The sequence below is a fragment of the Artemia franciscana genome, chromosome 13 (genome assembly GCF_032884065.1).
Source record: "Artemia franciscana chromosome 13, ASM3288406v1, whole genome shotgun sequence".
Lineage (NCBI taxonomy): Eukaryota > Metazoa > Arthropoda > Branchiopoda > Anostraca > Artemiidae > Artemia > Artemia franciscana.
In genome coordinates this window covers 26,391,883-26,419,840 of record NC_088875.1, presented here as the reverse complement: position 1 = coordinate 26,419,840, position 27,958 = coordinate 26,391,883, and the positions used below count along the sequence as shown (strand labels likewise).

General features: G+C 34.9%; 1 protein-coding gene across 1 annotated transcript in view; it reads right to left on the bottom strand.

The window, feature by feature from the left end:
- LOC136034726 (uncharacterized) overlaps positions 1 to 27,958 on the bottom strand; it is a 138,087-nt gene that overhangs the window by 40,068 nt on the left and 70,061 nt on the right. Inside the window, exons 4-7 of the mRNA XM_065716092.1 lie at positions 21,880 to 21,952; positions 16,447 to 16,487; positions 11,700 to 11,879; positions 9,180 to 9,720 (exon numbers count right to left, since the gene is read on the bottom strand). Coding sequence (XP_065572164.1) covers positions 9,180 to 9,720; positions 11,700 to 11,879; positions 16,447 to 16,487; positions 21,880 to 21,952 — 835 coding nt within the window. The remainder of the gene's footprint in view (positions 1 to 9,179; positions 9,721 to 11,699; positions 11,880 to 16,446; positions 16,488 to 21,879; positions 21,953 to 27,958) is intronic.

Below are 27,958 nucleotides of genomic sequence, written 5' to 3'. Positions count from 1 at the left end.
TGGTTTTCTTGATTAATAAAATAAATATTTGTAGAACTTTTTCAGCTTTTTTTCGTAAAAAGCAAGATTTTGGCTTGCTATTTATACACTGGACAAAATTTTGCAGCAAATTTTTATAATAGTTGTATTATAGAATTTTGGATTGGTGGGTACGAGGAATATGATTCAAGTAAATGGATTGAAAATCTACGTAATCTTTCTATATTTGTATATTTGAAACCCTTTTAACCGCTATCCTATCCACTATGTCTTAAAGATTTCAAATTAATTCCCCCAAGTTAACCTGAGATATGTACCTGAGGCATCGCAGACAAACGTTTTTGACAACCTTGAATGCACACAGTGTCTTCTAATTTAATTTCATGTCCCCCTCAATATTCCATGAACGTCTTACCTTAATACCCTTAACTGCTACTGAGAAATTGCAGATACGTCCTTTTGACCATCGAGATACACATATAATCTTTCAATTCAGCTCAACACCCCCCTCAAAATTCCCTAAAATTTCAACTCAAAACCATTATATATTGCAGATACGCCCTTTTGACAACTCCGGTGCAAATAGTTTATTTTGATTTAGTGAAACATCCCGAACAATATGCCCTCAGATTACCAATGTAATACCCTTAGCTGTTCTAGGGAAATTCCACAGACGTCCTTCACAAAGGCACAATCTGGAATCATAAAGTATCTTTTTTTTACATCCCCTTAAATTTCCCTGAAAGTTTCAATTTAATATCCAATTCAGTTATTGAGAAATTAAACCAATGTGTCATTTTACATCTTTAATACAGCTAAGCACTTTACAGTTGGGTCAAGAGTTATACTAGCAGTAGTTGTAGTTGTATTAGAAACAGCACTGAATCGGTTATTTATTGTAATTTCTGTTTGTTTTGGGTTTAATTCATTTATTGATGGTGATTTATGGTAGTTTTACGCTTGGAAAATTATTTGAATTTATTTCTACTCATTTTTGGCTTAACGAGGCTCTTTGCTATTCGTTGACAAACTTGCTTTGTAGAAAAAAGACTTTACTTTTTCTCATTTTTGGTTTAATGAGGCTCTTTACTTTTCTTTAAAAAATTTGGTCCATATGCTTCCCATTAAAAAATACTATCTTTAAAGTAAAAATTAAATAAAGAAACAAGTTTTTCTGACCAAAAGTAAGGAACGATATTAAAACTTAAAACGAACAGAAATTACTTCGCATATAAAAGGGTCTGTTCCCTCCTCGACGCCCTTCTCTTTACGCTAAAGTTAAACTCTTTCTCTAAACTTTGCTTTTTTAAAACAGTAAAAAAATAGCGTAAAGAGCGGGGCTTTGAGGAGGGTAAAGCCCCTTTCATATACGGAGTAATTTCTGTTAAAGACTTTATTTTTGTTAAAATAAAAAAAAATTATTTAGTTTCTGAGCGTTTTTGAATTAATGTTTTTTTTTTATTATTTTGGCTCTCAGCACATGAATAATTAAAACAAAATTTGCATATTAATTTATTTTTTTGGCTAAATGGCTTTCCCATAGTTCTGATCGGACGATCCTGAGAAAAACAGGAGCGGGGAAGGAGGCCTAGTTACCCTCCAACTCTTTGGTTACTAAAAAAGGCAACTAGAACTTAGAATTTTTTACGAGCGTTTTTATTAGTAAAAATATACGTAACTTACAAATTAACTTACGTAGCGAACTTCTATATTCGTATGTTTTTATTACGTATATGAGGGGGTTCGCCCCCTCGTCAATACCTCGCTCTTTACACAAAAGCTTAAACTTTGTCCAAATTCCTTAAAAATGGCCCCTGAATCACAAAGGCCGTAGAATAAATAGTTGAAATTGCTAAAAAAAAACACTTTAGCGTAAAGATCGAGGTATTAGGAGGAGATGAACCCTCATATGCGTAATAATTTCAGTTCGTTTTAATTTTTAATGCTGCTCCTTAATTTCAGTTGAAAAAACTTTAATAGTTACTTTTTCATTGTTCTTCTTAAAAATGCTAGAAAATCCTGCACCCCCTTCATGGAAATTATCTTCCCCTATGACAAATCCTCCACGTAAAGTTCCCCCCCACATAAACCCCTACCCTCAATCCCTCCCACCAACCCCTTCTCCTACAGCCAAAAGAATCCTCCTGAAAAACCATATAATTAATAATCATTAATAACCATAATTATTAGGTTTTTCGACTATGCTGAATAAAATGGCTATCTCAATATTTTGATCCGGTGACTTTGGAAAAAAATGAGCATGGGAGGGGGCGTCCAATGACACGTCCTAGGTGTCATCCAATTTTTTTTGGTCACTTAAAAAGGGCACTAAAACTTTTAATTTACGTTAAAATGAGCCATCTTGCGACATTCTAGGACCACTGCATCGATACGATTACCCCAGGGACAAAAAACAACAAAAACTAAACACATAAGCACGCACCCGTGATCTGTCCAACATTTTTGTAGATAAGAGCTTGAAACTTCGGTAAAATTCTAGTTAATTGACTTCTTGCTATCTCGGAAAGGGTTTAGGTTAGGAAAATGAAACTTTCAGGGACGAATCTACAGACTAAAGTATGTCCCGGGAAGGTATTTTGAAGCAACCATCTCCACTCCTTCTCCCTCTAGAGGGCCCTGACCTTTGACGACCTTTAAAAATATGTGTGTTATAAAAGTGAAACCTTGCAAAATAGATCTTTTTCTTAATTGAAGTGCAACAAAATTGTTTTCAGCTTCATAACTTTGCTCAATTCCATTTTATAAGGTTTTAAAGATATGCAAATACACTTCCTAAATTTTGAAAAAAAACAAAAACATTGAAATGGCTCATAATTCTACTCAAATAACAGGAATTGCATTTTCAGAACTAAAGGCAGAGAAAAAGCTACTAGTAACTGAACATTAAGGTAAAATGTTGTTTTGTCAAAATTTCAATAGGTATAGACCTGTCATGTAGGCAAATTTCAGGGCCCTCTATAGGGAGAAGGAGTGGAGGTGGGTACTTTAAAATACCTTCCCAGAACATACTTTAGCCTGTAGACCCATCCCTGAAAGTTTTATTTTCCTAACCTAAACCCTTTCTGAGATAGCAAGAAGTTAATTAACTAGAATTTTACCGAAACTTCTACTATATGGTTCTCTGATACGCTGAATCTGATGGTGTGATTTCCGTTACGATTTTATGACTTTTAAGGGGTACTTCACCCTATTTTCTAAAATAAAGTAAATTTTCTCAGGCTCGTAAATTTTGATGGGTATAAAAAAAACTTGATGAAACTTATATATTTAAAATCAGCATTAAAACGTAATTCTTTTGATGTAAGTATTGATATCAAAATTCCGTTTTTTAGAGTTTCGGTTACTATTTAGCCTGGTCGCTCCTTGCTACAGTTCGTACCACGAACTGTTTGATTAAATAGAAAACAACAAGCTTTTAACTAAAAGTAAGGAGCAACCTCAAACCTTAAAATGAACAGAAATTATTATGTATGTGAAAGGGGTTGCCTCCTCCTCAAGACCTCGCTCTTTACGCTGAAGTTTTTTTTATAGAATCTTAGAACAAGGCTTATTGTTCTAATTGAACGGTCATTGTGTTGCAGGAATCGTTCTTAAAGAGTTTGGACAAAAAGTCAAAACCTTAGAGTAAAGAGCAAGGTCTTGTTGAAGGGACAACTCCTTCCATATGCGTAATAATCTCTTTTCGTTTTAAGTTTTGATGTCATTCCTTACTTTCAGTTGAAAAAACTTATTTTTATTTAACTAATTTCTGATCGTTCTTAAATAATACCAAGAAGTCGGGCTATCTCTCCAGGAAAAATTCCGGTACTTCTGTATTATACGCCACTCACTAAACTTAACGATGTGTAAAACTTGAGAACAAACCAGTTTCTTTGTTAGTTTTTTCGTTACTTATAGAAGCAAATTTGGGCTATATATTTGTCAGCATGCAAAACTTGTTAGGTACAATTATTCTGCATATCATTAAGTAAAAATGATTTTCTAATTTCAAACTGTCCAAATACTTTACCCCCCTCCCCTTATGTGCAAATATATGGCCCATTATATATTTCCCATCTATTCAATCACTTGCCTTTGTCTTGTCTCGCGCAAAGCTTAAAGAGACTAACGAAGAAACCAATTTGTCCTCGATTTTTACCCAGCATAAACTTGATTGGATAGCTTATAATACGTAAGTACCAAAATTGCTTCTCCCTACAGAAAATAAAACTCAAATTGAATTCTCAAATTTAGAAAACCTTGTTTTCCACAAGGGGGTATTTCTCGGGGGGAGATATTTTCCGGGGGATATTTTCACGGGGGTTATTTCCTACGGGGATATTTTCCGGGGGATGGTATTTTCAATGGGGGGGGGTATCTTCCGGTGGGGATGGGTATTTTCCCCACGGGGTGGGGCGTTATTTTTCTAGGGGGGGTGTTTTCCAGGGGGGTATTTTTCGGGGGGAGTATTTTCCACAGAGTGTATTTTCCGGAGGGTTTTTTTCTGATGAGTATTCCAGCCAAAGTGTTCAGAAGTAGTGATGGGGGCAACATTCCGGAACTTACACCCATATATTGTCAAAGGCATACAATAAACCCGGACGAATCTCATTAGAATAGCCATATTAGCATAGAATTAAGGTCATTGATCTACTTACTATAGAAGTGATACATCATTATGCAAAATTCAGCCGGCATCTCATTTTCAAATACCTGTCTGGGTATGATTAACAAAATAAGCTGAAGTGCGTGTTATGACGATTTAATTCTTTGAGTATTTTTTTTTTATTTGGAATTGAATAAAACTGGTCTTGACATGCACTTAGGTAAAGTAAATTGGAGACATTTTATAATACGACCCGAATTTTAATGAACCTAAGAACGCAAATCCATGGTCATCCATGCCCCACCTCCAAGGCCCCAAAGACCCTCCTCGAACTATTTCCCTCGCCCTCGAAAAAAATCAGGACTTAGTTTTTTTTGGACTTTGAATTTTTTGAACTCGGAATTTTTGGTGTCAGAATTTTGGGAACTTGGATTTTTTGGACTGCTTAACATGTTCTTGCGGATTTTTTTATGTGGCTGCCTCCATGGGACTATATGGATGGTCATTGACACTACTTAGTTTATTATATGTTTTTTAATCAGTATTTTTTGTACATTGGAATGATAAGAACTTGTATAATATTTAAAAAAAAGTGAAGATCAAATATTCCAAGAAAATATGAGCATATCCTAAAGTTATCGTTGTGTTGAATGCTGACAAGACAAATATTTGAACTGTGAAATAAGTACTATTCATACAAATGTTGGAAATGTATACGTCCATTGTCATGACAGTGAGAGATTAGGTTTCTTTGGACTACCCAAAAACTTCAATTTTTATGATGGTGGATATGCAAGAGTAGTATTTCCAGAAAAGTTAGTACTCAAAGATAATTCAAGCCTGAAATTAATAGTTGAAGATGAGGGTCAACTTCTTGCTAATGGTTCTGGTAACTCGTAACCTGTTGATAGATCCTATCACCATCTTTAGGGTATTAGATTTCAAATGAAAGCAAAGGGAAAAAGAAAGGCCTATTGCCGCACTAGTGTCATAATGCATATCTTGTCTGTGTACCAAAACTATAGACTGTGCAAAAACAATGTGGCAAGAGACAACAAAATGAAAAGCAGAGTAAAAGGGACATTGGCAGACAATATAACAACAAGTTATAACATTTAATTGATGGGAAAACGAAGCGCATGTGAACATTATTACTACCATTGATTGTATACCAACAGGTATAGTCAATGAACCTAATAATACCAATGATGAAGTTTGTGATGCGAATGTAGCTGAAACCATTTTAAAACTCGTGTATGACCCCAAAATGGAAAAGGTGTCCTATCGAGAGAAAACATAATGAAGTATCATATGGAATGGATCCAAAGCATTCAAAGACATATAGAATATCATTTTATTATGATATTCTATATGTCATTATTCAACAACAATATTTTATGCATTACTTTGTTATGTTTTGATTATTTTTAGGGTACGCTAGTAATTCAAGCGTTTAGAATGTCTATTAGAAACTTGTAGATGTTAGAAAAGGAATTTTCAGAAACATAGATGCTACTACCAGGATCATAGGTGGTATATTAGAATCTGGTATAGGTCAACAGGGCTTTTACCAAGTCTGAGAAATATAATCTGGATTTTTTTCCAAACTCCATATAGACAAGCAAACAAACGTGCAGAAACACAGGCATAGAGAGAGAGACCAAATACATACAAACACAAAGAGGGAGACACACAAACACAAAAATATAGATGTGGGGACAAGCAAACATTTGCTCAGACAAATAGACACAGAGACAGAGAGACAAGCAAACAGTCACTCGGACAAAAAGGCACAGAGTGATAAAACACCTACAAACACATTAAAGACAGACACGGGGACAAGCAAACATCAGCTCAAACACAGATGCAGAGAAAATGACAAAAACACATACAAGACGCAGAGTCAGAAAACAAACACACAAAGACAGACACGGGACAAGCAAACAGTCTTTCCGACACTTAGGCACAGTCAGAGGGAGACAATCAAACATCCACCCAGACACATAGGCACATACAGAGAGAGGGAGAGAGAGATAGAGAGAGAGAGAGAGAGAGAGAGAGAGAGAGAGAGAAAGAGAGAGAGAGCAAGAGACAAAAATAGACACAAAAATATCTACAAACACAAAGAGTTAGACTAACAAAAAAACAAAGACAGACATGGGGATGAGCAAATAACTCTTCAGAAACACAGTCAGATATACATAGGTACAAAGAGAGAGAGACAAGTTAACAGCAACTCAGATACATAGGCACAGACAGAGAGAGAGAGAGAGAGAGAGAGAGAGAGAGAGAGAGAGAGAGAGAGAGAGAGAGAGAGAGAGAGAGAGAGAGAGAGAGAGAGAGAGAGAGAGAGAGAGAAAGAGAGAGAGAGAGAGAGAGAAAGAGTAGGCATCAAGTACTTATTTCACAGTTCAAATATTTCTCTTTATCGGCATTCAACACAACGATAACTTTATCATGTGCTCATGTTTTCTTGGAATATTTGATCTTCACTTTTTTTTAAATATTATACAAGTGTTTATCATTCCAATATACAAAAAAAAACTGATTAAAAAAATTTTAATAAACTAAGTAGAGTCAATGACCATCCATATAGTTTCGTGGAGGCAGCCACATAAAAAAATCCATAATAACATGTTAAGGAGTCCCAAAAAATCCAAGCTCACAAAATTCTGACACCAAAAAATTCTATGTAAAAAAAAAAAAATAAGTCCCGATTTTTTTTTGGGGGGGGAGAGTAATAGTTCGGGGAGGGCCTTTTGTGCCTTGGAGGTAGGGCATTGATGACCATGGATTTGCGTTTTTAGATTCATTAAAATTCGGTTCGTATTATAAAATATTTCCAATTTACTTTATCTAAGGGCATGTCAAGACCAGTTTCATTCAATCCCAAATAAAAAAAAATATTCGAAAAATTAAATCGTCATAACACGTAATTCAACTTTCTTTGTTAACCCTATCCAGGCAGGTATTCAAAAAGGAGATGCCAGCTGGATTATGCATAATGATGTATTTCTCTTATAGTAAGTAAATCAATGACTCCAATTCTGTGCTAATATGGCTATGCTAATGAAGTTCGTCTGGGAGTATTGCAAGCCTATGACCATATATGGGTGGAAGTTCAGGAGTATTACCCCCATCACTACTTTAAATGCATAAAGCTTGGGCTCAGAAGCGAACCGAATTAAGTCCAGCTGCGATTGAAGTCATAGGGGGGAGTTTTGGAGGGTTATCTTTTTTATAATCTTGTCGTTTATGTGCTATTAGAGGGATTTGTGAAATTTTAGCTGATGGGAAGTAAAAGCCTGCTTTTTCTGTAATAAAAATATAATTTTATCTTCACGGGAGAGGGAGGAGTTATTTGTTACAACAAATATTTAATCTTGCTATCAGAAAAAGTATAATTTTTTAAGGTCAAAAATGAAAGCGTTGGGTAATTTTGACTTTTCATAACTCTTCAAGGATATTTGTCCAACAACGCAAGTCCTAGTGAGAGTAGAATGTGACAAAATAGTATGTGATTAAAAAAAACGAAGTTATTTTTTTAGTTTGTTTTAATTATATAAATCTAGTGGAAATGGATTTTAAACTTTAAAAATGCGTGATTTGTATTGTAAATTTGTATTTTAGGGCTACAAGTTAAACGCCTAATGAATGGGATCTGTCGCTAGCCGTCTTGGGTAGCTAGGAAGTGAGAGTTGAAAATGTTGTATGGTAATTTTATGGATGAAGAATAGTGTGAATGGGGGAATTGTGTAAAAAATAATTGTTTATAGGAAAAGGCAGAAAAAATGGAATAAGAAGGAAAAAAATTATGTATTTGAGGAATTAGAAAGGTAGACAGCTCTAAAATGCCGAGTAAGAGGTAATATAGATAGGTAGTAAAGTGAAGGAAATGATGGAGAAATCGTTATGAAATAGATTACAAAAAAGGCAAGGGAGTCTTAGAGTAAAAAAAGAAGAAAAATGAAATGTAACTGATTTTCTATTTTCGGGAGAACTTGAGAAGAAAATGAAACACAATCACAAGGAAGTGCTCGAATTATATATATTTTTGCAAAAATAAATTTCCTGTAATACAGTATTTTCAATTATTTAATAAAAAAAAGAGGCAGTGTTGACGTATATTTGTTTTTCGTTCAGCCTCCAAGTTTGAACTATTTTCTGGTTGTGATGACAATAAACCAAAAATAAATTTGTATCTTACTTAAGATCATTAAAATTTATAAAAATCAAAAGAGAAAAGTAATAGAGATTCACAAAAAAAGACTAACCACGATTAGTTACAGCTATTTTTTCATGCAAAAACAAAATTTATGTATATTATGTCAGATTTAGTCCTTTTGGCTTAGCACAACTGAGTTTGCTATGAGACATTTCATTGACTGCTTGAATGTTTTAGATGAAAGCACGCTCCTGTTTTGTCTGTTTAAATTTTATTGGATGCAAATTTATAAAAATGGTTGTAGTTTTTACTGCTTAATATGTGGGCTGTTTAACACAAAAAAAAAAACAACAAAAACAAAACATAAAAAAAACTATTTTAGTTGTACCAATGAGTAAAATCATCAAAAAAAGATAAACAACAAACTACCTTGCAAACAAAGGTGGAACTGAAGCTTCTGACTTAAGAAGAAGACTAGACGTTGTGGGTGTATCAGCATCAAAAGCAGGATAACCAGGACGGGTATGTAAATTCTCATACAATTTTGGACTTTGTTGTTCTGTATTTACACAGTAATTATTATTGTTGTTGTTGTTTACCCCTCGATTATCGTGGCTATCAGTTGTATAGCTAGATTCAAGACTTTTCTGAGTGCATCCTCCCTCAGGCAAACTGGAATATGGATAATTGCTCTGAAGTAGATCGGCGTTGTACTGATAGTTTTCTTGTTTGCAGAGAAAGTAGTTCGGATTTTCGCAGTAGCCTCCAGTCAGAGATTTAGCATCTTCAGCTTTAGAAGGGCTAGGAGAAGATCGTCCCGAGTTAACCTGTCCGGTGTCTTCTCCCCAGGACTTGTCCTTTTTTGGACTGACATAGGGGGAGCTAGAGAATCGAAATGAGGGTTTTCTAGAATCAGCTATAGACGGTTTCAGCTGGCTATAGGGAGAAGACTTAAAGTCTGCGGTCAAAGCTGAAACATGGAAAAAGATATTAAAAAACACACATTTTAGGAAAACATTTCAAGAAAATTCGCATCACGAAACTAAAGAGGAAATCTTAATCACAAAGAATAATGTCATAGGTATACACAAACTTCAGCATCTAGAACGGGGGTAGGGTGATCATTCCCTTTCTTCCAGATAGGAAGGGGGTAGAATACATTAAACAAAAGTGTTTTCAGTTTCAAATTTTGAACCTTCTTTGGAAAAATATAAGTTTCAAAGAAATATATCCCTGGCTATTCTCTGCGGTAAAGTTTTTTTTCAACCATTTACTAACAAAAAGGATTTATTATTAATATCAATTTTCAAAAAAAATTTCACCAACAAGTTTTTCAAGGAAAAGTAAAGAGCAAAAATTAAAATCTAAGACGATCAGATGGAAAAATCATTGGTACAATACGTAAGATATAAATAAACTCGGAAGTTTGTTTTGCTTCTGGGAAGCCAGGCGTAGGTAAATTACGTTTAAGTAACCTTTTGCCTATTCATTGGATTTGTAACTGCATAAAATGCAAATTAATACCATTAGAAATACTCATTCAATGATTTTTTACAGATTCGTCAGCCTTAGGAAGTCTTTAGTAAAACAGGGTCTTCGGTACCCAGGTCTGTGTTCTTCTCGGTCTAAAATCATGGTAGCAGTTACAGGGTTGCTAACTTGCCCACTTTTCGTATGAAATGCACTCTTCTTTTTATAAACTTTTATAAATAAACTTTTATAAATTAATTATAAACTTTAATAAACCCAAAATTATTAAGACTTTGATGAATAAATATCAGTGGGCTATGTGTAGATTAAACTGTCAATCGATGTTCAATTGTTTTTTGTTTTTTTTTCAGTAATCTTGGTTATGATGGTGTTTTTCCGGACATTATGAGAAACAGAAACATTCAGGCCAAAATACGGATAATTTTCATTGAAGTGTAAATTATAGTTTGATTTATTGATAGTTTTATATATATATTGAAATTTTCTTTAAAAAACTTATTTTGTAGAAAAAGTTTAAAAATTAATCACTGAAAAAACTTGTCGAATTTCATTAAAAAATTAGACACCTGATCATTTTCTTACCATTTAGGACATACGATCAACATTCGGGGTGCCAATTTTGTACTTGCTCAATTTTATATGTGGGATAACTTTCCATGGGGGGATTACCCGGGGGAATTTTTGTAGCTAGGGTAGGGGGGATTCTCCACGGTGGGAAATTTGCTCGTGGGAACTTTCCAGGGGGTATTTTTCACGGGGAAAGGACGACAGGCTCCCAAAAATTTAATCCAAGATTAAATCAGTTAACGTTTCAAGGTACATTGGAAACTAAAGATTAAAATTGGACTTGCTGACGCACATCACCGGTTGGAAAATGTCCGCAAGATTAATAGAAGAGTACAAAATAAAATAAATAAAAACAAATAGAATTGGTAGGTGATATGGTTTTAAAGACTCTAAGGAATTCTATATGGTTTTAAAAGCTTTTCAAAGGGTAGTTTCAAGGAACTAGGATGGATGGATGGATGATAGACTACCGATCAAAAAGTGAAAATGATATCATCTTATACAATCCTGAAAAAGGCCTATGGCAGATTTGCCTCTCGCCCAGACTATCTGTCTTGGCTTTTTCTCCAATTAGCCATGGTTTGATTGGAATTTGATTTTAATTCCATCCATCCTGATTCAATTTATTTAAATATGTAGTTGAATTTAGATTACTCGTCCTAGACTAAATGGTTATTAATGCTCTACAATAAAAAAAAGATGCATCATAATTCTTTCATAAACAGTATATCACCCAATTAGTCTTTCCAAAGCAAATGAACGTTATTTTGTTTCATGGAAGGATAATTTTTGTTTGCAGATTTAGGTAAATTACAAAAATCATTTTCTAAGTAAGTGAAAACATTACTTCTAACAGAAAGGTTTTCCATATTGGGTAAAAGCAAAATTTACCTGTTTTCTTTTGCTGTTGAGATGCAATCCTGTTCCGCTGTTGTCTATTTGAATGTCTTGCTGCTGCGGCAAGTGGACAGCCAGATAAACTGCGGTGGGAAGAACGTCCACTGCTGACATGACCTCTTCCACTACAGCCAGGAGTTGGACACTTTACGATTGTCTCATGAAGAGCCAGCACTGATAAAAAATTCATATTCGACTATTATACTCAAGTATATTTCAAGCAATAAAATAAATTGGAGTAAGTAGTTTTTTACCGTCAACATATGGAACAAATTAATTAGATAATTAGAAAATGAATTATTTGCACAATATGAACTGCAATACATAACTGAAGACCTATTCTGTATAGCTTTAGACAGAATTTTACCTGGTACGGAGTGGCTATTGTCCTTATGACTCGTTTAGCCTCTAAAATATCCCACGGTTCTTAATTTAGCATCTTAGAGATTTCTAATTGATACGATAATAGAATTTTAAAAATATTTCTAGTTTTTTTTTCCACAGCAGATGTTTCGTTTTAAGTAACAGTCCTCGTGCAAAATAACGCGAAAATCTATGTTTGTATTTTTAAATTCTATATTTGAGCAATATTCTCTTTAGGCTACTAGCTGCTATTGAGGGTGATTCAGCCATATCTAATTTTTGCGAAAAATAGGTGGCATATTTCTTATTATCTATATGTTCTTTTTTCATGTCCCTCTTTTTTTTAATTCACAAAATGCTGCAAATAACCACTTCACTTCCATTGGTGTTGTATTTGCCAGACGCTCGTGTGATTTGGCTCTTTTCTCACACTTATGTATCTGTGAAAGTTGTTCCAACTCTCAAAGGAATCAAAAACTCTGTTTATGAGAAATTCTCTTTAAAATACATAAAGTTTCGCAAAAAAAGGGAGACCACTGGTTGACATTAGCTTAAGATCTCCTCTAAGCATATAATACCCTTTTCGTGTATGTGTTACCGTGAATATCCGTAATCTGGTTGATGTTGACATTCACTGGTGAATATCTTAAATTCTTTTTTCTCTGCTTGGATTCAATTAGCTTTGCAAGTCAGCTTTTCCAGTCTTATACAAGCTACGACAGTGAACGTTAAAGTTAGGTTAGTATAGGCGAGGTTACATTAGGTCGGTTTAAGTTTGGCTATAAATATCAGAAATGGGCTAAATTTGGTTAGCCTAAGCTATCCAAACCCAAATTAACCTGTCATTATCAAACCTTGCATTATACTAAAAATGTCGACTGGCATCGGTGACTAAAATCCAAGGAGAAAAAAAGTATTTAGGATATTCAACGGTGAATATCGACAATCACCGTTTCGGACATTCACAGTAACGTAAGCATGTTTATAATACTGCTTGCAGTTCTATAACGTTTGACAAAGGACATGTTCGTTTTTTTCCGACAAGCACTGATCAAAAAAAGGAGGTGTATTGGCCCCATGAATTGTAAGTATTATACTCTGACCAAATTAAAAGTTAATAAATTAATGACTCTTTGAACGCTCAAAAGACCAGAAACCCTCAGGTTAGCCGGGCGAAGAGGTAATATCCCATTCTCCTTTGAAGCGGGAAAATTTTCGTACTTTAATCGAAGTTTTGGTTAGTTGTTCCCGTTTTTTTTACAATTTTAAGGAGTAGACACAGATCACATTCTCAAACTTTTATTTGCTTTTAGATCACTGGATCCGGGAAAATGTTACGCGGAAAAAGTATTGACTAAAACCAATAATATAATTGTATATTTTTATTCTTTAGCAAGGACTTTGTGCGGACGGGCAAAGATTTACGGACTGTAACCCGAAGAACAAATGTTTAGAATGTAAGGGAATATTTGCCATGTTTGCCTGCACGTGAAAATACATTTAAGACTCCTAAATTGACTGTCTAAGGCTGAAATCTCTTTTTACTTGCAGTAAAACTTAAATTTATAGTTACTTGTCCATTTCCAAGTATAAAAGACATTCAAGACATTTACTTTGAGGGTCTAAGGCTTAGGCTAAGTGGGTTTGATGGCCTAATAAAATTGTATGTGACAAAAAAACAGGATCCTTAAATGGACAAGAAAATGGTGTTTTCTGAGCTTTTGGACACGAGACTTTCATAGATCGTTCCTTGGGTCAGTCGGACCTCAAATTTTGTTTAAGGAGGGATGCCATACCCAGTGGGGAATTCGGAGAGTTAACCCCCCTCCCTCAACCCCCTCCGATTTTCCAGAAATCAGAATTTTCAAACACATGTTTTCCGGAATTATAAAGAATGAAATTTTATCGATATTTGGCTATTAGTAAATAATGTATTGCATAATTTAATTAATGGTGCTCATGAATTGAGTTGGTAGCTGGCCTTGCTGTTATAACACGAAAAGCATGTATGTGTGAAATTAGCAGGCATAGTGGTACTCTACTTTCAACCAACGTAGTCAGTAGTTCACTGCCTTAACACGGAAAGAGGTGTAGTTCTAATGTTTTTTCTCTCTCTCTGACCACCATCCAGCCCACCAGCACTACCATAGCGCTAGTGTCACTTTCCTGCACTGCAGCCGTATTGGCTTATTTCTCGCCAAATTTGATCATATTTGATGATTTGAATTGAAAGTGGAATAGTTGTGGGAAAAGTCAAGTCACGGCCAATTGTAGAAAAGGCCAAGACAGATTGTCCAATTAAGTGGGCTTCAAGTCAAGGTTAATTCTACCCCTTTCATTGCCGTTGTTACTGTCTCCTACTTATGCTACACCTCTCATGCATGTCACTACACAATGCCGAACTAGAGAAAATTTTTTCAAAAATAAAAAATATTTTGATGGTGACTGACGGGAAAATTTTTAGTCATCCTGCCAGGCGTAAATCTTGGCGTATTTTAATTAAACTGGACGGCAAGAGTTAGCATTGAGAGGCATGAATGACCATGGACCAATATCAATAAACGATGGATAGCCTTCTTTAAATGACAATAATTTTGGTGCACTTCTAAGGGTGAGCATCAAGTGCGGAGATCAAAATTTAGCAAGCCATACTGAAAATGCTAACTTGAAAGCATTGCACATGAGCCCTAAGGTTCAAAATGAATTGATCAATATATGCAGAGAAGTAATCCAGAAAGAAACTGTGGCAAATATTACAAATGCTAAGGCATTTTCAGTTCATGTGGACGAAACTGCGGATGTCACTAGTCATGAGCAATTCTCAATTTGTGTAAGGTACACCAAATCAGAAAGCCCTAATTTTTATTTGTAAGGAAGATTTTTTGTGTTTTGTTAAAGCTGACGACACGATGGGGGAGGCGCTTGCGAGCACAATTCTTTCAACTTAAAGACTTCTAGAGTGGAGAATACGAACATGATAGGTTAAGGGTACGATGGAGCCTCTGCCATGAACGGGTTATTCAAAGAAGTCAAGGCAATAGTAAAAAATCTGTTCCCCAAGTACTGTATGTCCATTGTAGTTCCCATCCTCTGAATTTAGCATTATGCCACTCCTGCAATGTCTCATGTGCTAGAAACTGTGTTGGGACCATAAAAGCTGTCACAAACTTTTCAAAAGCATCTACAAAGAGGACAACTGTATTCCAATCCTCCATAAAATCCAATTTTCCTAATACAAAATGGGTAACTTTACAGTCATATGCGAAACCAGATGGGTGGAGAGTCATAGCAGTTTGCTTAAGCTTAAAGAGGTCTTTAAGGCTATTGTTGAAACCCTAGAAAGTCTTAGTGAAAGTCTGAATATTGAGTCATCTTCTAAAGCGTCGTCGTTCCTTAGATCAAACATGGTTGATATAGAGCTAGTATCTGGGGAGTACTTGTTGTGGAAATTGTTTTGCAAAAAAAATGCAACAGGACAAGCCTTCTTGTACCATTGAGGCCTTAAGTGAATGCAAAACGGAAGTTTTCCCTGACATATTCAAGATACTGAAAATATTTGCTTCATCGCCAGTGAATACTGCAACCGCTGAGAGGACATTCTCTACTTTTAGACAATTGAAGACGTACCTGAGAAACGCATGTGGACAAGACAGGCTAAGTGGACAGGCTCTCATGTCTGTTCACAGAAACCATAAAATCTCAACAGACGAAGTGGTCAATGAGTTCACTAGAAAAAAGAACAGAAGAACGAATTATGTGATTTAGATTTTGTGGTAATGTTGTCCCGTTTACTAAAGATATAGTTGCGTGTTGTATTAAACTATTTGAGTCTTTTTGTGTTGCTTATTTGTTTTCACAGTTAACCAATTTACATACAAAAATATTTTTGTACTTGAAATTAAAAGATAATAAGCTTTAAATTATTATTCTTAAAGGTTCAGATATGATATGTTAATGCAAGACATTCTGATGTCTCAAAATTCTTTTATATTCTAATCAAGATTCTCGAGTCAAACCATAGTTTTTTGGTCTATAAACTCTTAAGAGTTTAATTAAAAGTTCTAAACAGCCTAAAAGTGTGTCATTTGACACTAAAATTTAGAAAATTTTTCGGGAGAGGACCATAGATACCAGACCTTACCCAACATGCTTTAATCCCCCCCCCTTTCCGAAATTTTTGGAGTATAACCTTGGGGGAGGGTGTAAGGAGATCGAAAAATACAACAAACTTTTGGCTGTGGTCAGTTTGAACTTACACCAGTAAGTTAATTTCAAATATTTGTTATTCAAAGAAAATAAAAATGCAATGAAATAGAACTTAAATAGCAAAGTAAATTCAAAAGCCAACAAGAAAACTCCAATAACTATAGGTACTTACTTTCAGGAGTTACTTTATCTTTCCTTGGACAACCAGATAGACTGCATGAAAGCAAATTTCAATTTATCAGAAATTTTGCTAAAACATCTTTTAGTGCTACAAAATTTATAAGTATTTGAAGTAGATCACTGAGTAGCAATATTCTAAATTGCAAGAAGGCCAAACTTTTTATTAATTCATTTGAATTATCTAAAACACCAAAATTTTACTGATGGGAGTAAAAAGCTTAATTGAAGCTTAAAACGGACAAAAATTATGGTTTTGCAGTATACGCAAGGTATAGATATATATTTAGGTATCTATTTATTTTTTTCTCGAAAACACCTCCATATTTTTTTTAGGGGGGGGGGGGGAATTGGCATCCTGGGACATTCTGACATACAAAAAACGATCTAGATAGGTTAGAAGCTTGAGAAAATTCCTTAAGAGCCTTGAATTTGGAAAAAAATATTTATGTGAGTGAGGTCATTTTTATATGCATCGGTATTAAATGACATTGTCACACTTGTCACACTTATGTAGAAAAATTGAAGATTTTCACACATAAACTAGTTTATATTAAATTGCTTACAGAGCAAAAAACTGGTAATTGCAAAAATATTTGTATATAAAAAAAGTAAAACAGTTCAAAATAGGGATGATACCTTTTTCCTTTTTTTTCTTCGAAGTTATCTATATTTGTACATATTTTAAAAACCTTTAAAAAGAAATCCAAAATTTTGAGAAGCTGGGTAGAAATGGGATGTTAGAAATCAGACTTAATAAAACAATCAAATATATTTTTGAAGAATTCAGTATGGAAAGATATTAAATTGATTAAAGAGGGAAAAACTGGTTATTGCAAAAATATTTGTACATATTTTAACAAGGGATTACAAGAATTCAAAATCTTGAAAAAGAAAACCAAAAGTTTGAAGCTTATTAGACAATTGGTGTTAGAAATCGAACTTGTTTCAATAATCCAATATCTTTGAAAAAAATATATCAGTATAAAAACTTTCCTAGAGGTGGACCCAAAAAACAAAAATTTACGACTGTTATAATATGATAATTCGTTGGAAGAAAGGTCATCGGCAAATCGTCTGAAATACTGAAAATTCAAAATTAAAAAGAAACAAAAATCGGATTAGAAGATAAGCGACAGCGAGAATCAAAACGTTGCCAGAATTAAAATGATAGTTATGATGATTGGGTTAGGCATTTTGACATGGATAAGGTCACCGATGCTTACCATGCCTTTGCTAAGAAAAGATAGGTTCGGCGATATATTTCTTATAATGGCAAAAGACAAGCCAAGGTAAAAGTTAAAGGTCCACTGACAAAAAACCGTAATTCTACAAAGCAATGACAATATCATTGCAATACTGATGTATGTGAAATGGACGTCACTCACATAAATATTTTTTTCCAAAATTAAGGTTCTTAACGAATTTTCTCAGACTTCTGACCGATCTAGATAGTTTTTTAGGGTAGAATATTCAAAGAATGTAAATTTTCCCTAAGAAATATGGGGCCATTTTCTATATAAGAAAATACGTACACAATTATTGTTTACTTATAAAGATAAGTACCGTGAGCCCTGGCACACGACGCGTGGCAGGCTTCTGTACATGGATTCTCATGGTCGCTTGTCTTCTAACCGCAGAAAATGTGAGACAATTTGCAGTCTTTTCGTATTGCAGTCTTTTCAAAGATAAGTGATTATTAAAGCAAGTCCGATTTCTAACGATATCTACTAATAGTGGAGGAAAGATACGGAAAAAAATGTTCAAACCTCGGGGAAATTGCAACAGCATTTTATTTACACCAAAATGTTCAGAAAAATGAGCTTAATCACACACAAACAAATAGGGGAAAAAACTTAAAGGAGGAACTAGGGGGAGAATCGATTTTTGTGTTTATAAACATTTGGAGTTTAAATAGTCGTTTTTATCAAATCAAGCATGCCGACTCCAAATCTGAATTCAGATTTTTATTTTTCCATACCTAATGACCATTTCCACCCTTAAAGGGCAGAGGGAAGACGGGGGGGCGGGGGTAAACTCGATGCTAAGAGGTTTCAGGATTTTTCGGTCATTTCCTATGAAACCAATGGTGGCGAATTCGAAAATGAAATTAAAAACTTGATATTATGTGGTCAGGTAATTCACCTTACCTAAAACAGCTGTGAAAGTTGACCTATATGAACTAGTTATTTTAATCAGTTGTCGGTTGATTCGCCATTTCCTATCAAGCTAGGAATGGCCTCTTAGAAGTCTGGAACAGTTTAGTTTCAAATCAGTATTCCAGACTCCCCTCCCCCTCCAGTTTGCGGTTTCCATTTCTTAGTGCCACCCTTTAAGTGATCTAATCAATGAAGCCATATACCATACTAGTTGCTAGATCACCAGCGAGTTCAAGGCTATATAAAAGGCTTGTGTCGTTTTATTTACTTCCGAAAAAAAGAAAAAATAAACTAGGATTAGCTAGCATTGAGTAGAAGTATTTAGTGAGATAGGGTTTAGGATTATGCTTCTGATTTTGGAAAAAAGTAAATATATTCCTGCTTTTCAACTTCATTTGTGCAATGCTATCTACCGTTTATCATTCAAGCCGAGTTTGTTCTCTTAGGCTGCGATAGATTGAATTATGATTGGATTGCACCTGGATTGATTGAAGAAACAAGTGGTATGAATTAAGAAGTTTTTTTCTTCTAGAACTGTCAATGAAGAGAACATGGTCTGCCCGATTTGCCAAAGCAGTATAAAACCCAGTGAAAACACTGCCATATTATCCAAGACAAAAGCCGATGCCGTGAATAACGCAAGCAAAGAAAGAGGTAGTAGTATAGCTCTGACGACCAGAAATGAAGTCCATACCGCGTGTCGTCGTAACTTCTGTAACAGGCTCAGATCGAACGAGAAAAGAACGCTCAAAGGAAACGAGCAGAAAGAACCGGTTGCAGCCCACCGGACCAGATCTTCAGCTCCACGCTTTGATTTTTCGAAGGACTGCCTATTCCATGGTCAAGCAGTGAAATTATGCAAGATCACAGCTCACGAATTCGCTGAAGCTCATGCAGTACGAACTCATAGAAACAGCGGTTCTGACTTGAACGAGGCTTTGTCGATCGAGCTTTGTAGTTTTCAAACATCGCTCTTTAGTTCGTTTGAGGTGATTAGGACAGCCGACAAAGCCTCTCTAAAAATTGCACTGATAAAAATTGAGGGGCTCGATGGTCCAGTGACACTGCCAACCTCCCAATGAGTTTTTGACGGTGACTGTCTAGTCCACAAAATCCCGTGGACTGCCAGGTCTACATACTCTGGGGTGGCAAGATCTTACGTAGATTATGTCACAAGACATTTTGGCCAGGCAGTGGTAGTTTTTTACTCTTACACTGATGCACCGAGGACTAAAATTTGCACACAGCTGAAGAGTTCCAAAGGCTTGTCGTTTCCAACGATTGAATTCTCTCCTAATAGGAAGATCGTCAAAAGTAAGGAAGAATTCTGAGAAATCCCAAAAATGAACAAAGCTTCATCGACCTACTTACTGAGAGGCTGGCGAACTCAGGAGCAAAGTTCTATATGCTCAGGATGATGCCTATGTCTTAGTTGTACAAACTGCAGTCAGTTCCGCTGAAACTTCGTTGACCACTTTGATTGGGAATGGTACCGACCTATTAGTCTTTCCACTGTGCCATGGCAAGCTTGATGCATGTTATATCCTTATGCAGATAGATACACAGGGAACAACCGACGAGTGTACGACATAAAAAGGATCAAGAGCAAACTTGCGAAGCAGCAAAAAATCTACTCGTTTTCCACGCAAGATTTTCTTGTGTGATTAAGCTGATTTTTCTGAACATTTTGGCGTAAAAAAAAAGTTCTGTAGCATTTTTTCCGAGGTCTAACCGTATTTTTCCTCCACTATAAGTGCAAACTTTTGGTTTTATTTTTTAAGTTTTAGAATGGTTGCATTCCCTTTTTTATTATTTAAGAATTAACGACGCTTCTTGACTACTAAGGTCCCTGCGTCGGTTAAAATATATACAAATATTTTTGAAATTACCCGCAGCCGGAACCCGGCACTTGGCACGAAGCAGGGTTCTATATATAGATTCTCATTGTCGCTTGTCTTCTAACCGCAGATGATTTACTGTCTTTCATACTGAATCTTTCCAAAATATTTGATTATTAAAGAAACTCTGATTTCTAACGAGGATATCTACTAAACTTCAAACTTTTGGTTTTCTTTTTTTAAGATTTTTGAATTGTTGTAATCCCTTGTTAAAAATATACACAAATATTCTTGCAATTACTAGTTTTTTGCTTTTTACGCTATTTGATGTCTATTCATACTGTTATTTATTCAAAGTTATTGGTTTATTACCGCAAGTCCGAATTCTAACAACGATTTCTAATAAGCTTCAAACTTTTAGTTTTCTTTATTAAGGTTTTTGAATTGTTGTAATGCCCTTGTTAAAATATATTCAAATATTCTTGCCATTACCAGTTTTTTGCTCTTTACGCAATTTAATGTCTTTTAGTTTAAGTGAAAAGGTTTCTGTTTTATCCAACCACGCAAAACGACCAAGAATAATTTTGGTATCCTTCACAATTTTACATCTGGGTGGTCACTGTTTTGTTTAATGAGAAAAATGACTTAAACTCAAAAAGTTGCAACAAATAGGTTTTTTCGATGCCAGTCAGGCTGAAAATCTCATACCTCTTCCCTTGTAAGTGCATTGTTCGGGGGCTCAACAGAGTACCACAAGTGTGTCTGCCAGACTCTGTCAATGTACATAAAATACAATAGTAACATATACGTCCACGTTCTTTTTTGGAGTTGGGATGTTGGTTAAAAATCAGATATGGAAATTATGACAAAGAAACCTAAGATTGCGGAAATGGCACAGGTCTCCTCTGTCTAGTCCCATGTTGGTTTCACAGCAAAAGAAGTACAATATAAAGGAAAAAAATGATAGCTATTTGAAACTTCGCTTAGATAATCCGTAATTACATTAGATCTATCAACTGAAGAAAAGTGTTTTATTTTCTTACAAATTTTTACCCTGTCTTTTTTCATTTTTTCAATGAAATCATTTGAAGCATCAATTTCAGTTATACTGGCCATAATAATGGTGAATATGTTCTTACTATTATTATTAAATACATAAACAGAAGTATACTACGTGCGGTTGTGCAACAACTGTACGTGCACTTAACGGGGTGAAAATCTCCATACCAGGATACACTCTAAACAACCAAAACGGAAAAAAAATATATACAGAAACATATAGAGAGGAAAAGAATATACATGATAGAATAAAGGTAGATAGGTAGGTAGGTAGGCAGGTTTTATTTTTATCCACAATATAAACATAAATAAAAGTGACAACATGCAAAATTGCAAAAAGCTATGCAAATTATTGCAAAAAGAAATTCTAACCTTCTATGATGTGTATAAAGTCCTGTTACATGACCTTGACCATTGCATCCAGGGGTAGGGCACTTAGAAGTTTCTGAAAACAAGAAAAAAGCATAAGAAAGGGACATATGCTAAAGCTAACATTGCATATACAAATTAGCACGAGTGTGTATTTTCAAGTCCCAATCCTTGTTAGATCCTAGATCAAATCTTCAATATACAAATGTGTTAATGCTTCTACTCAGCTGAGCAACAATTAGCACTTTTTGTGTCTTTTTTTTAAACACAAAAAAGCACAGTTATTATAGCAGCAAAACTAATATCACCAATCGTTGCAGTGCCTCAGCAGAGCTGCCAATGCAGGGACTTTGTCCTGGACGTAAAGCCTCAATAGCCCTCTGAAAAGTCAGAAAACTTCAGAAAAACCCGTCTGATAATTATCACTGGTGCATCCTAACTATATTTCTGAAACAGCTCAATATGGATGTGTTCCTTTGCACTATCAGGAGTTTCAATAGACTTACCCTACCATCTTCCCTTTAATGGGTAACTCTATTAATTAACGTTGCTGGTATTAAACAATACTGCTTTAGTTATCATTATATGCATAATTAGGCTACTAAAATCATAGTCTACACGTTACCATTAGTAGTGAGAGGGACATTACTTTAAAAGCGGCCATAGGGGGGGGGGTACTATTGGAGCTACTAGTCCTTCAAGAAGCTATTATGCGCACCTGGGTCTTACGTAATATTATAGCGCATCTGTAACGGTACAGTACAAGTGATTGTTATGTAATAGGGGATATTTACTTCGGGATTTCTTTGGTTGTTACGTAATGGGGGATTCTTTGGTTGTTATGTAATAGGACTATCCAACGAAACAACTCAATTCTCTCAACGTTAATCAACTCCATAAAATGTAGCAAACAAAGCTTTCTTTCTGTTCCAAAACCGACAGTGTTTTCTCTATAAAAAAAAAAAAAAAAAAAAAAAAAAAAAAAAAAAAAAAAAATTGGAGCACCCGTGTTTAGCAAAAAGATATGGCTCTCGAATCTGCTAAAAGAATACATTGTCACTGTCACACCTAAAGTTTGTGTTCTACATTTTTAACTTCTGAAAAAATAGCCAAAAGAAATTTTGTTCAGCTGGTTTCTACAGGAGGGCTATCAGGTTAAGCTTGATTCAACACACATTGACCTGTCGATTCTCCTTTTGTTAGAACAGCTTAAGCAATGATTTCTGGCAAATCTCTCAGAGGTATGAAAATGTCGGGTGCAACCTCTAGGCAAGATAGTGACAGTATTTTTGGTGCTTGAGACGACCGAGAAATAATACATTGAACCAGTCAAAATAAAAATTAATATCCCGGATTTTCTAATCCTCAATTTCCAATCCTAATAAACTGAAATTAAATCAAGTGAGAACACCAAAAACCTTTATTTTCATTCGTTGTTGTATTTGTTTGACTGGACTTGTTGACACCAATACGTGTTCCATCTTTAAGAGAATCAAGTCTTCACTAATTCACAGTCTAGCTATTGATCAATACGATTAAATAATCTCAAAATTGCAGTGAATTCCAAAACTGCAAAATTAGTTCCCCTCTTAACCACTAGGCGCATATTTACTCCCTTATGCTATCACCACTGAGTAAATACAGCAAGACATCAGCAAATCAAATTACACTAGGAATTGGATTGTCCTAACTCATTAGTCAATAAGCGAAGTTGCTTTAACCACCAAAGAGGGAGAAAGGAGAACTACCTTAAATTTCAAAAACTAAATTGATCTTTCGCTGAGCTCATACTTCGACCAATTAAAAACTATAGACTTACACGAATAATTAGATCTAGAATGCAGTCAAGGCTTAGAACTTTCCCTGAGATGTGTTTAATTGTTTTTAATGAGGATTTTCCGACAATTTTCCTACCCTAGGCATGAAAGGTGACGAAGCAACTAAATTCGTTAAATGACGGAAAGAAATGGATGCAGCTTTGTATCCTCCAAAGAAATAAAAGAATACTGAAGCTGTGAGCAATTAAATGGTAGAAGGTAAAAATGTACACCCATGCCCACAACTTTTTTTTTGCCGGAAGTTTTTTTCCAACTGAATTAAAATTGGGGATACCTGTGCTAGGATCATGCATATGGAGGGGGAGATCATACAAAAAGCTTAAAATTTGTTGCAGTTTTGATTATGAATTTCGGATCGAACGCTTTTCGCAGTAGATATTCTTATGCTTTTAAAATTCAATCCCCACTTGAAATAAATTATGGCAGATAGGTTTGATATATAGGTCTGTTTCAGTAAAAGTTCATAATAGTTTTCATGTGGATGTTTCCGTAGAGTTTACTTATTGCTTTTCAAAGATTCAGTATAGATAACTTCAAAGACCACACTGCCTTTCCATGACGAAAGTAAAACAGTTCAAAGTAGGGATGAAACCTTTTTATTGACAGTGAACAGATATAAAATTTAACTGGATATTTCGAACACATATACAGTGTTCATCATCAGCAGTTTTTACTGCTGATGGTGAACACTGTATATGTGTTCGAAATATCCAGTTAAATTTTATATCTGTTCATTGTCAATAAAAAGGTTTTATCCCCATTTTGAACTGTTTTACTTTCGTAAAGATTCAGTAAAGATTACTAAATTCTTGGCGGCTGGTTATATTAGTCGTCAATGATCAGAGTTGAGGCTTAGGTGTGGAATACTTCAGACGTTACTATGTTCCTCAGATATAGACTACAGGTTTTGTTTAAGTTGGTTTTCAGGACTTTTACTATTTTAGTATTAAAAATTTTGAAAAATTGGATCCTCCTTTTAGATTTACGATACAGTCATTTGTAGGATTCTTCATTAATTTCTGTTTTTGTGTACTACATTTCTTTTGATTAGACTTCGCATGTTATTTTATTTTATTTTTTTTATGGTTTGGAATTTGTTTTACCAATGAAATGCTAATTGTGTATTTGACACTCATTTGATTAAGTTACGGCTCACGATTATTATTTCGTAACTTTTTGGGATTTAGATTTACGTAGTGCATTTCTTTTGATTAGACTTCGCATTTCTAATTTTTTTTCATGGTTTGGAAGCTGTTTTACCAATGAAATCCTAATTGTGTATTTGACACTTATTTGATTAATTTACGGTTCACGATTATTGTTTTATAACTTTTTATGATTTGGCCTATTTGTACCACTTTTACCATGTTCTAAAGATTCATTTTTAATAAATATCCCCTAATTTAAACCGGATTTTCATAATTACTTGATAAGAGATACAGATCTTCAAAATCATACTGTCACAGAAAAGAACAAAAGAAATTCTTGTTTACCTTTACGAATTTGTATTTCTGTCTTTATCTCAAGGGAAGCAGTGTCCTGAATTTGCTCTTTTATCATTTAAATTTCCCCTTGAATTATCTGACTTTGTCTTTCACCCTTAATTCTCATTTGGAATTCTCCGCCTATGATTCCTTTCGGCTCCCTATAGACCATCTGCTGTTTTATCTCTTAAAATAACTAAAATATTCTTTTCGTTCATTGTTATCTTAGCAAAAATTAAACACTTTCTTTAGTTGAATCCCAGTCTTCATTGGAAAAACTCAATGGCGTCAATTGGGGGTGGGGGTGGGATGTATTCGTACAGATTGCCTTGCCCCCCTGGATGCTGGTTTTGGGGGAGGGGGTATTTTCATTGTAATATTTCCTTATTTTTGTATTTTCATTGAAAAAGCCAAACAATTTGCCCCCTCTAGATTTTGAAATTCATCCACCCCCTTAAATTTTCGTGAATTTGATTCCACTGCAAAGACTAGATATTTTAAAATAGGATGTCTTCTTAAAGATCAACAATTGGTTGTCACTAATTGCTGCGACTCAACGGGACGATAGGTCGTGTGATCGGCAATGGCTCCATACGAAATCTGAAAATTTTTTTCTCTGTACTGTTGTTGTAGCTGGTCAATACAATTCGTTTTTGATTTTAAACTTACCATCGTCCACCTGCCTTTTATCGATCGGGGAACAAGTTAGATACATTATGGAAAATCGCTTATTTTAAAAACATTGCACGACCTGAAATATTCTCCCCCTCCCACCTATAAATAATGAAAAAATCAAAACCAATTACCAAATTAATTTGATATGGCTATAAAAACGGCTTTTACTGGCAAACTAGAAGTGTAGATAAATGTTCATTAGGGCCAAAAAAAGGTAAAGGATGCGGCACTAGACCCTTAAGGTCCGGACCGGTGGTGCTGATCTCCGTCTCAAGGCCCTTCAGCCAGGAAGTGCAATGGGGGATGAGGGCAGGTCATCCTGTGCTTTTGCACACCCTTCCTGTTTACCTTCCCAGATTTCTCCAGGTACCCATTTAGAGCTGGATCGACTCTGGCTGAGCTTAAAGAGTCACGCCACTGACCCTCGTCCCAAACCAACTAATTGGGTACACTAGGATTCGAAATCTTTTCCTCTTGGACAAAGGATCCTAAATACAGCGCACCAATGCTTCCAAAGGTCTCTCAGATTTTGAATATTCTTTAAAGACGTTTGAAAGTATCAAACTGTTAATGAAATGGACTAACACTAGAAAGTAACATTTATAAATAGTAACAAAAATACTACAAATCATTAGTTTGAAAACAATCTGTTCACCGACAGAATTCCTGTTTTTGCACTCGTTCAAAATTTTCAAAACTCACCAAGTTCAAAGTCATACTCCAAAGTTATAGTCAATTACATTAAATAGGCTATTGAGCCATTCAACCCATACAACTTCATCTTTTAGCATAAAAATATATTATATATCTATTATATATAAAAACTATTATGTATCTTAAGGGGCTGTCTCCTCCAAAAAACCTTGCTGTTTACGCAAATGTTTGAATTTTATCTCAAATCTTTACGAACGATTCTGAAACACAAGGGTCGTTTAATTAGAATAGTAAGAAGCTTTTTTAAAACTACTAAAGTTTTAGCGTAAAGAGCGAGGTATTGAGGAGGAGGCAAATCCCTTGATATACGTAAACATTTCTGTTCTGTTTTAAGTTTTAATGTTGCTCCGAAAAAAACTTGTTTTTCTTATTATTAAATGTACAAAAAAAGAAGAAGCTGCATTCCTTATGGTCGAGAAAAAGAAAAATTTCTACGTTTTTACACTCTAAGATTTTTGTGAGGGTTTGTATGTGGGTTTTCAAGATTCAAAATATCAATAAATAACTTTTTGTTTATTGACCAAAGAAAACGTTTTTTATTCGTCAAATTTTCTTGATATCAAGAAAAAACTAAAAATTTGGTTTGACGAATAATTATGCTGAAAGTTAGTTAAAGGCATGTTACAAATGATTCGAATCCGGATTATTAAGGAATCCTTCCCCAAAAAGCCTCTGTCTAGATGTATTACATACATTTCGAGTCAGGTTGTTCGAGGATCATTTTAGGAATAGTTCTTCACCCTCAAACTCCCAGCCTGGTCTACATAGACACGTTATGCCTCATTCGAATCAAGACTGTCCAGCTACATTTTAGCGGAGAGAATGCAACACTTCTAATTTTACGAAGTCTTGTTCACTCAGTCTTAATAAATACGCTTAGCAGAGGTGCGGGCTGTAGAGATGGGGTAGTTCCAGCGTTAATAGGAAGAACTTGCTATGAGATTGAAGAAAAGTGACAGTCTTAGTATATTGTACTCTTTTAAAGAGTAACAAATAAGACAAGTCCGTTTCTGCAAGGCATGCTCTTTGAAACATCCTCCAATTTGCTACGTTTTTGTCCTTGGTATATCCATGGTAATGTAAAGAGGTTTTTGCCACTGGACGGAGTCGATAGAATATAGGGTGACGCAGATCAAACAGTTCGTGGTAACGAACTGTAGTAAGGAATGAACCGGCTCAATAGTAACCGAAACTCTAAAAAAACAGAATTTTGATACCAATAGTTACATCAAAAGAATCGCATTTTAATGCTGATTTTAAATATATAAGTTTCATCAAGTTTAGTCTTACCCATCAAAAGTTAGGAGCTTTTCCCTCCTCAGCAGCCCGCTCTTTACGCTAAAGTTATTTTTTCTGTTTTAAAAAGTAGAG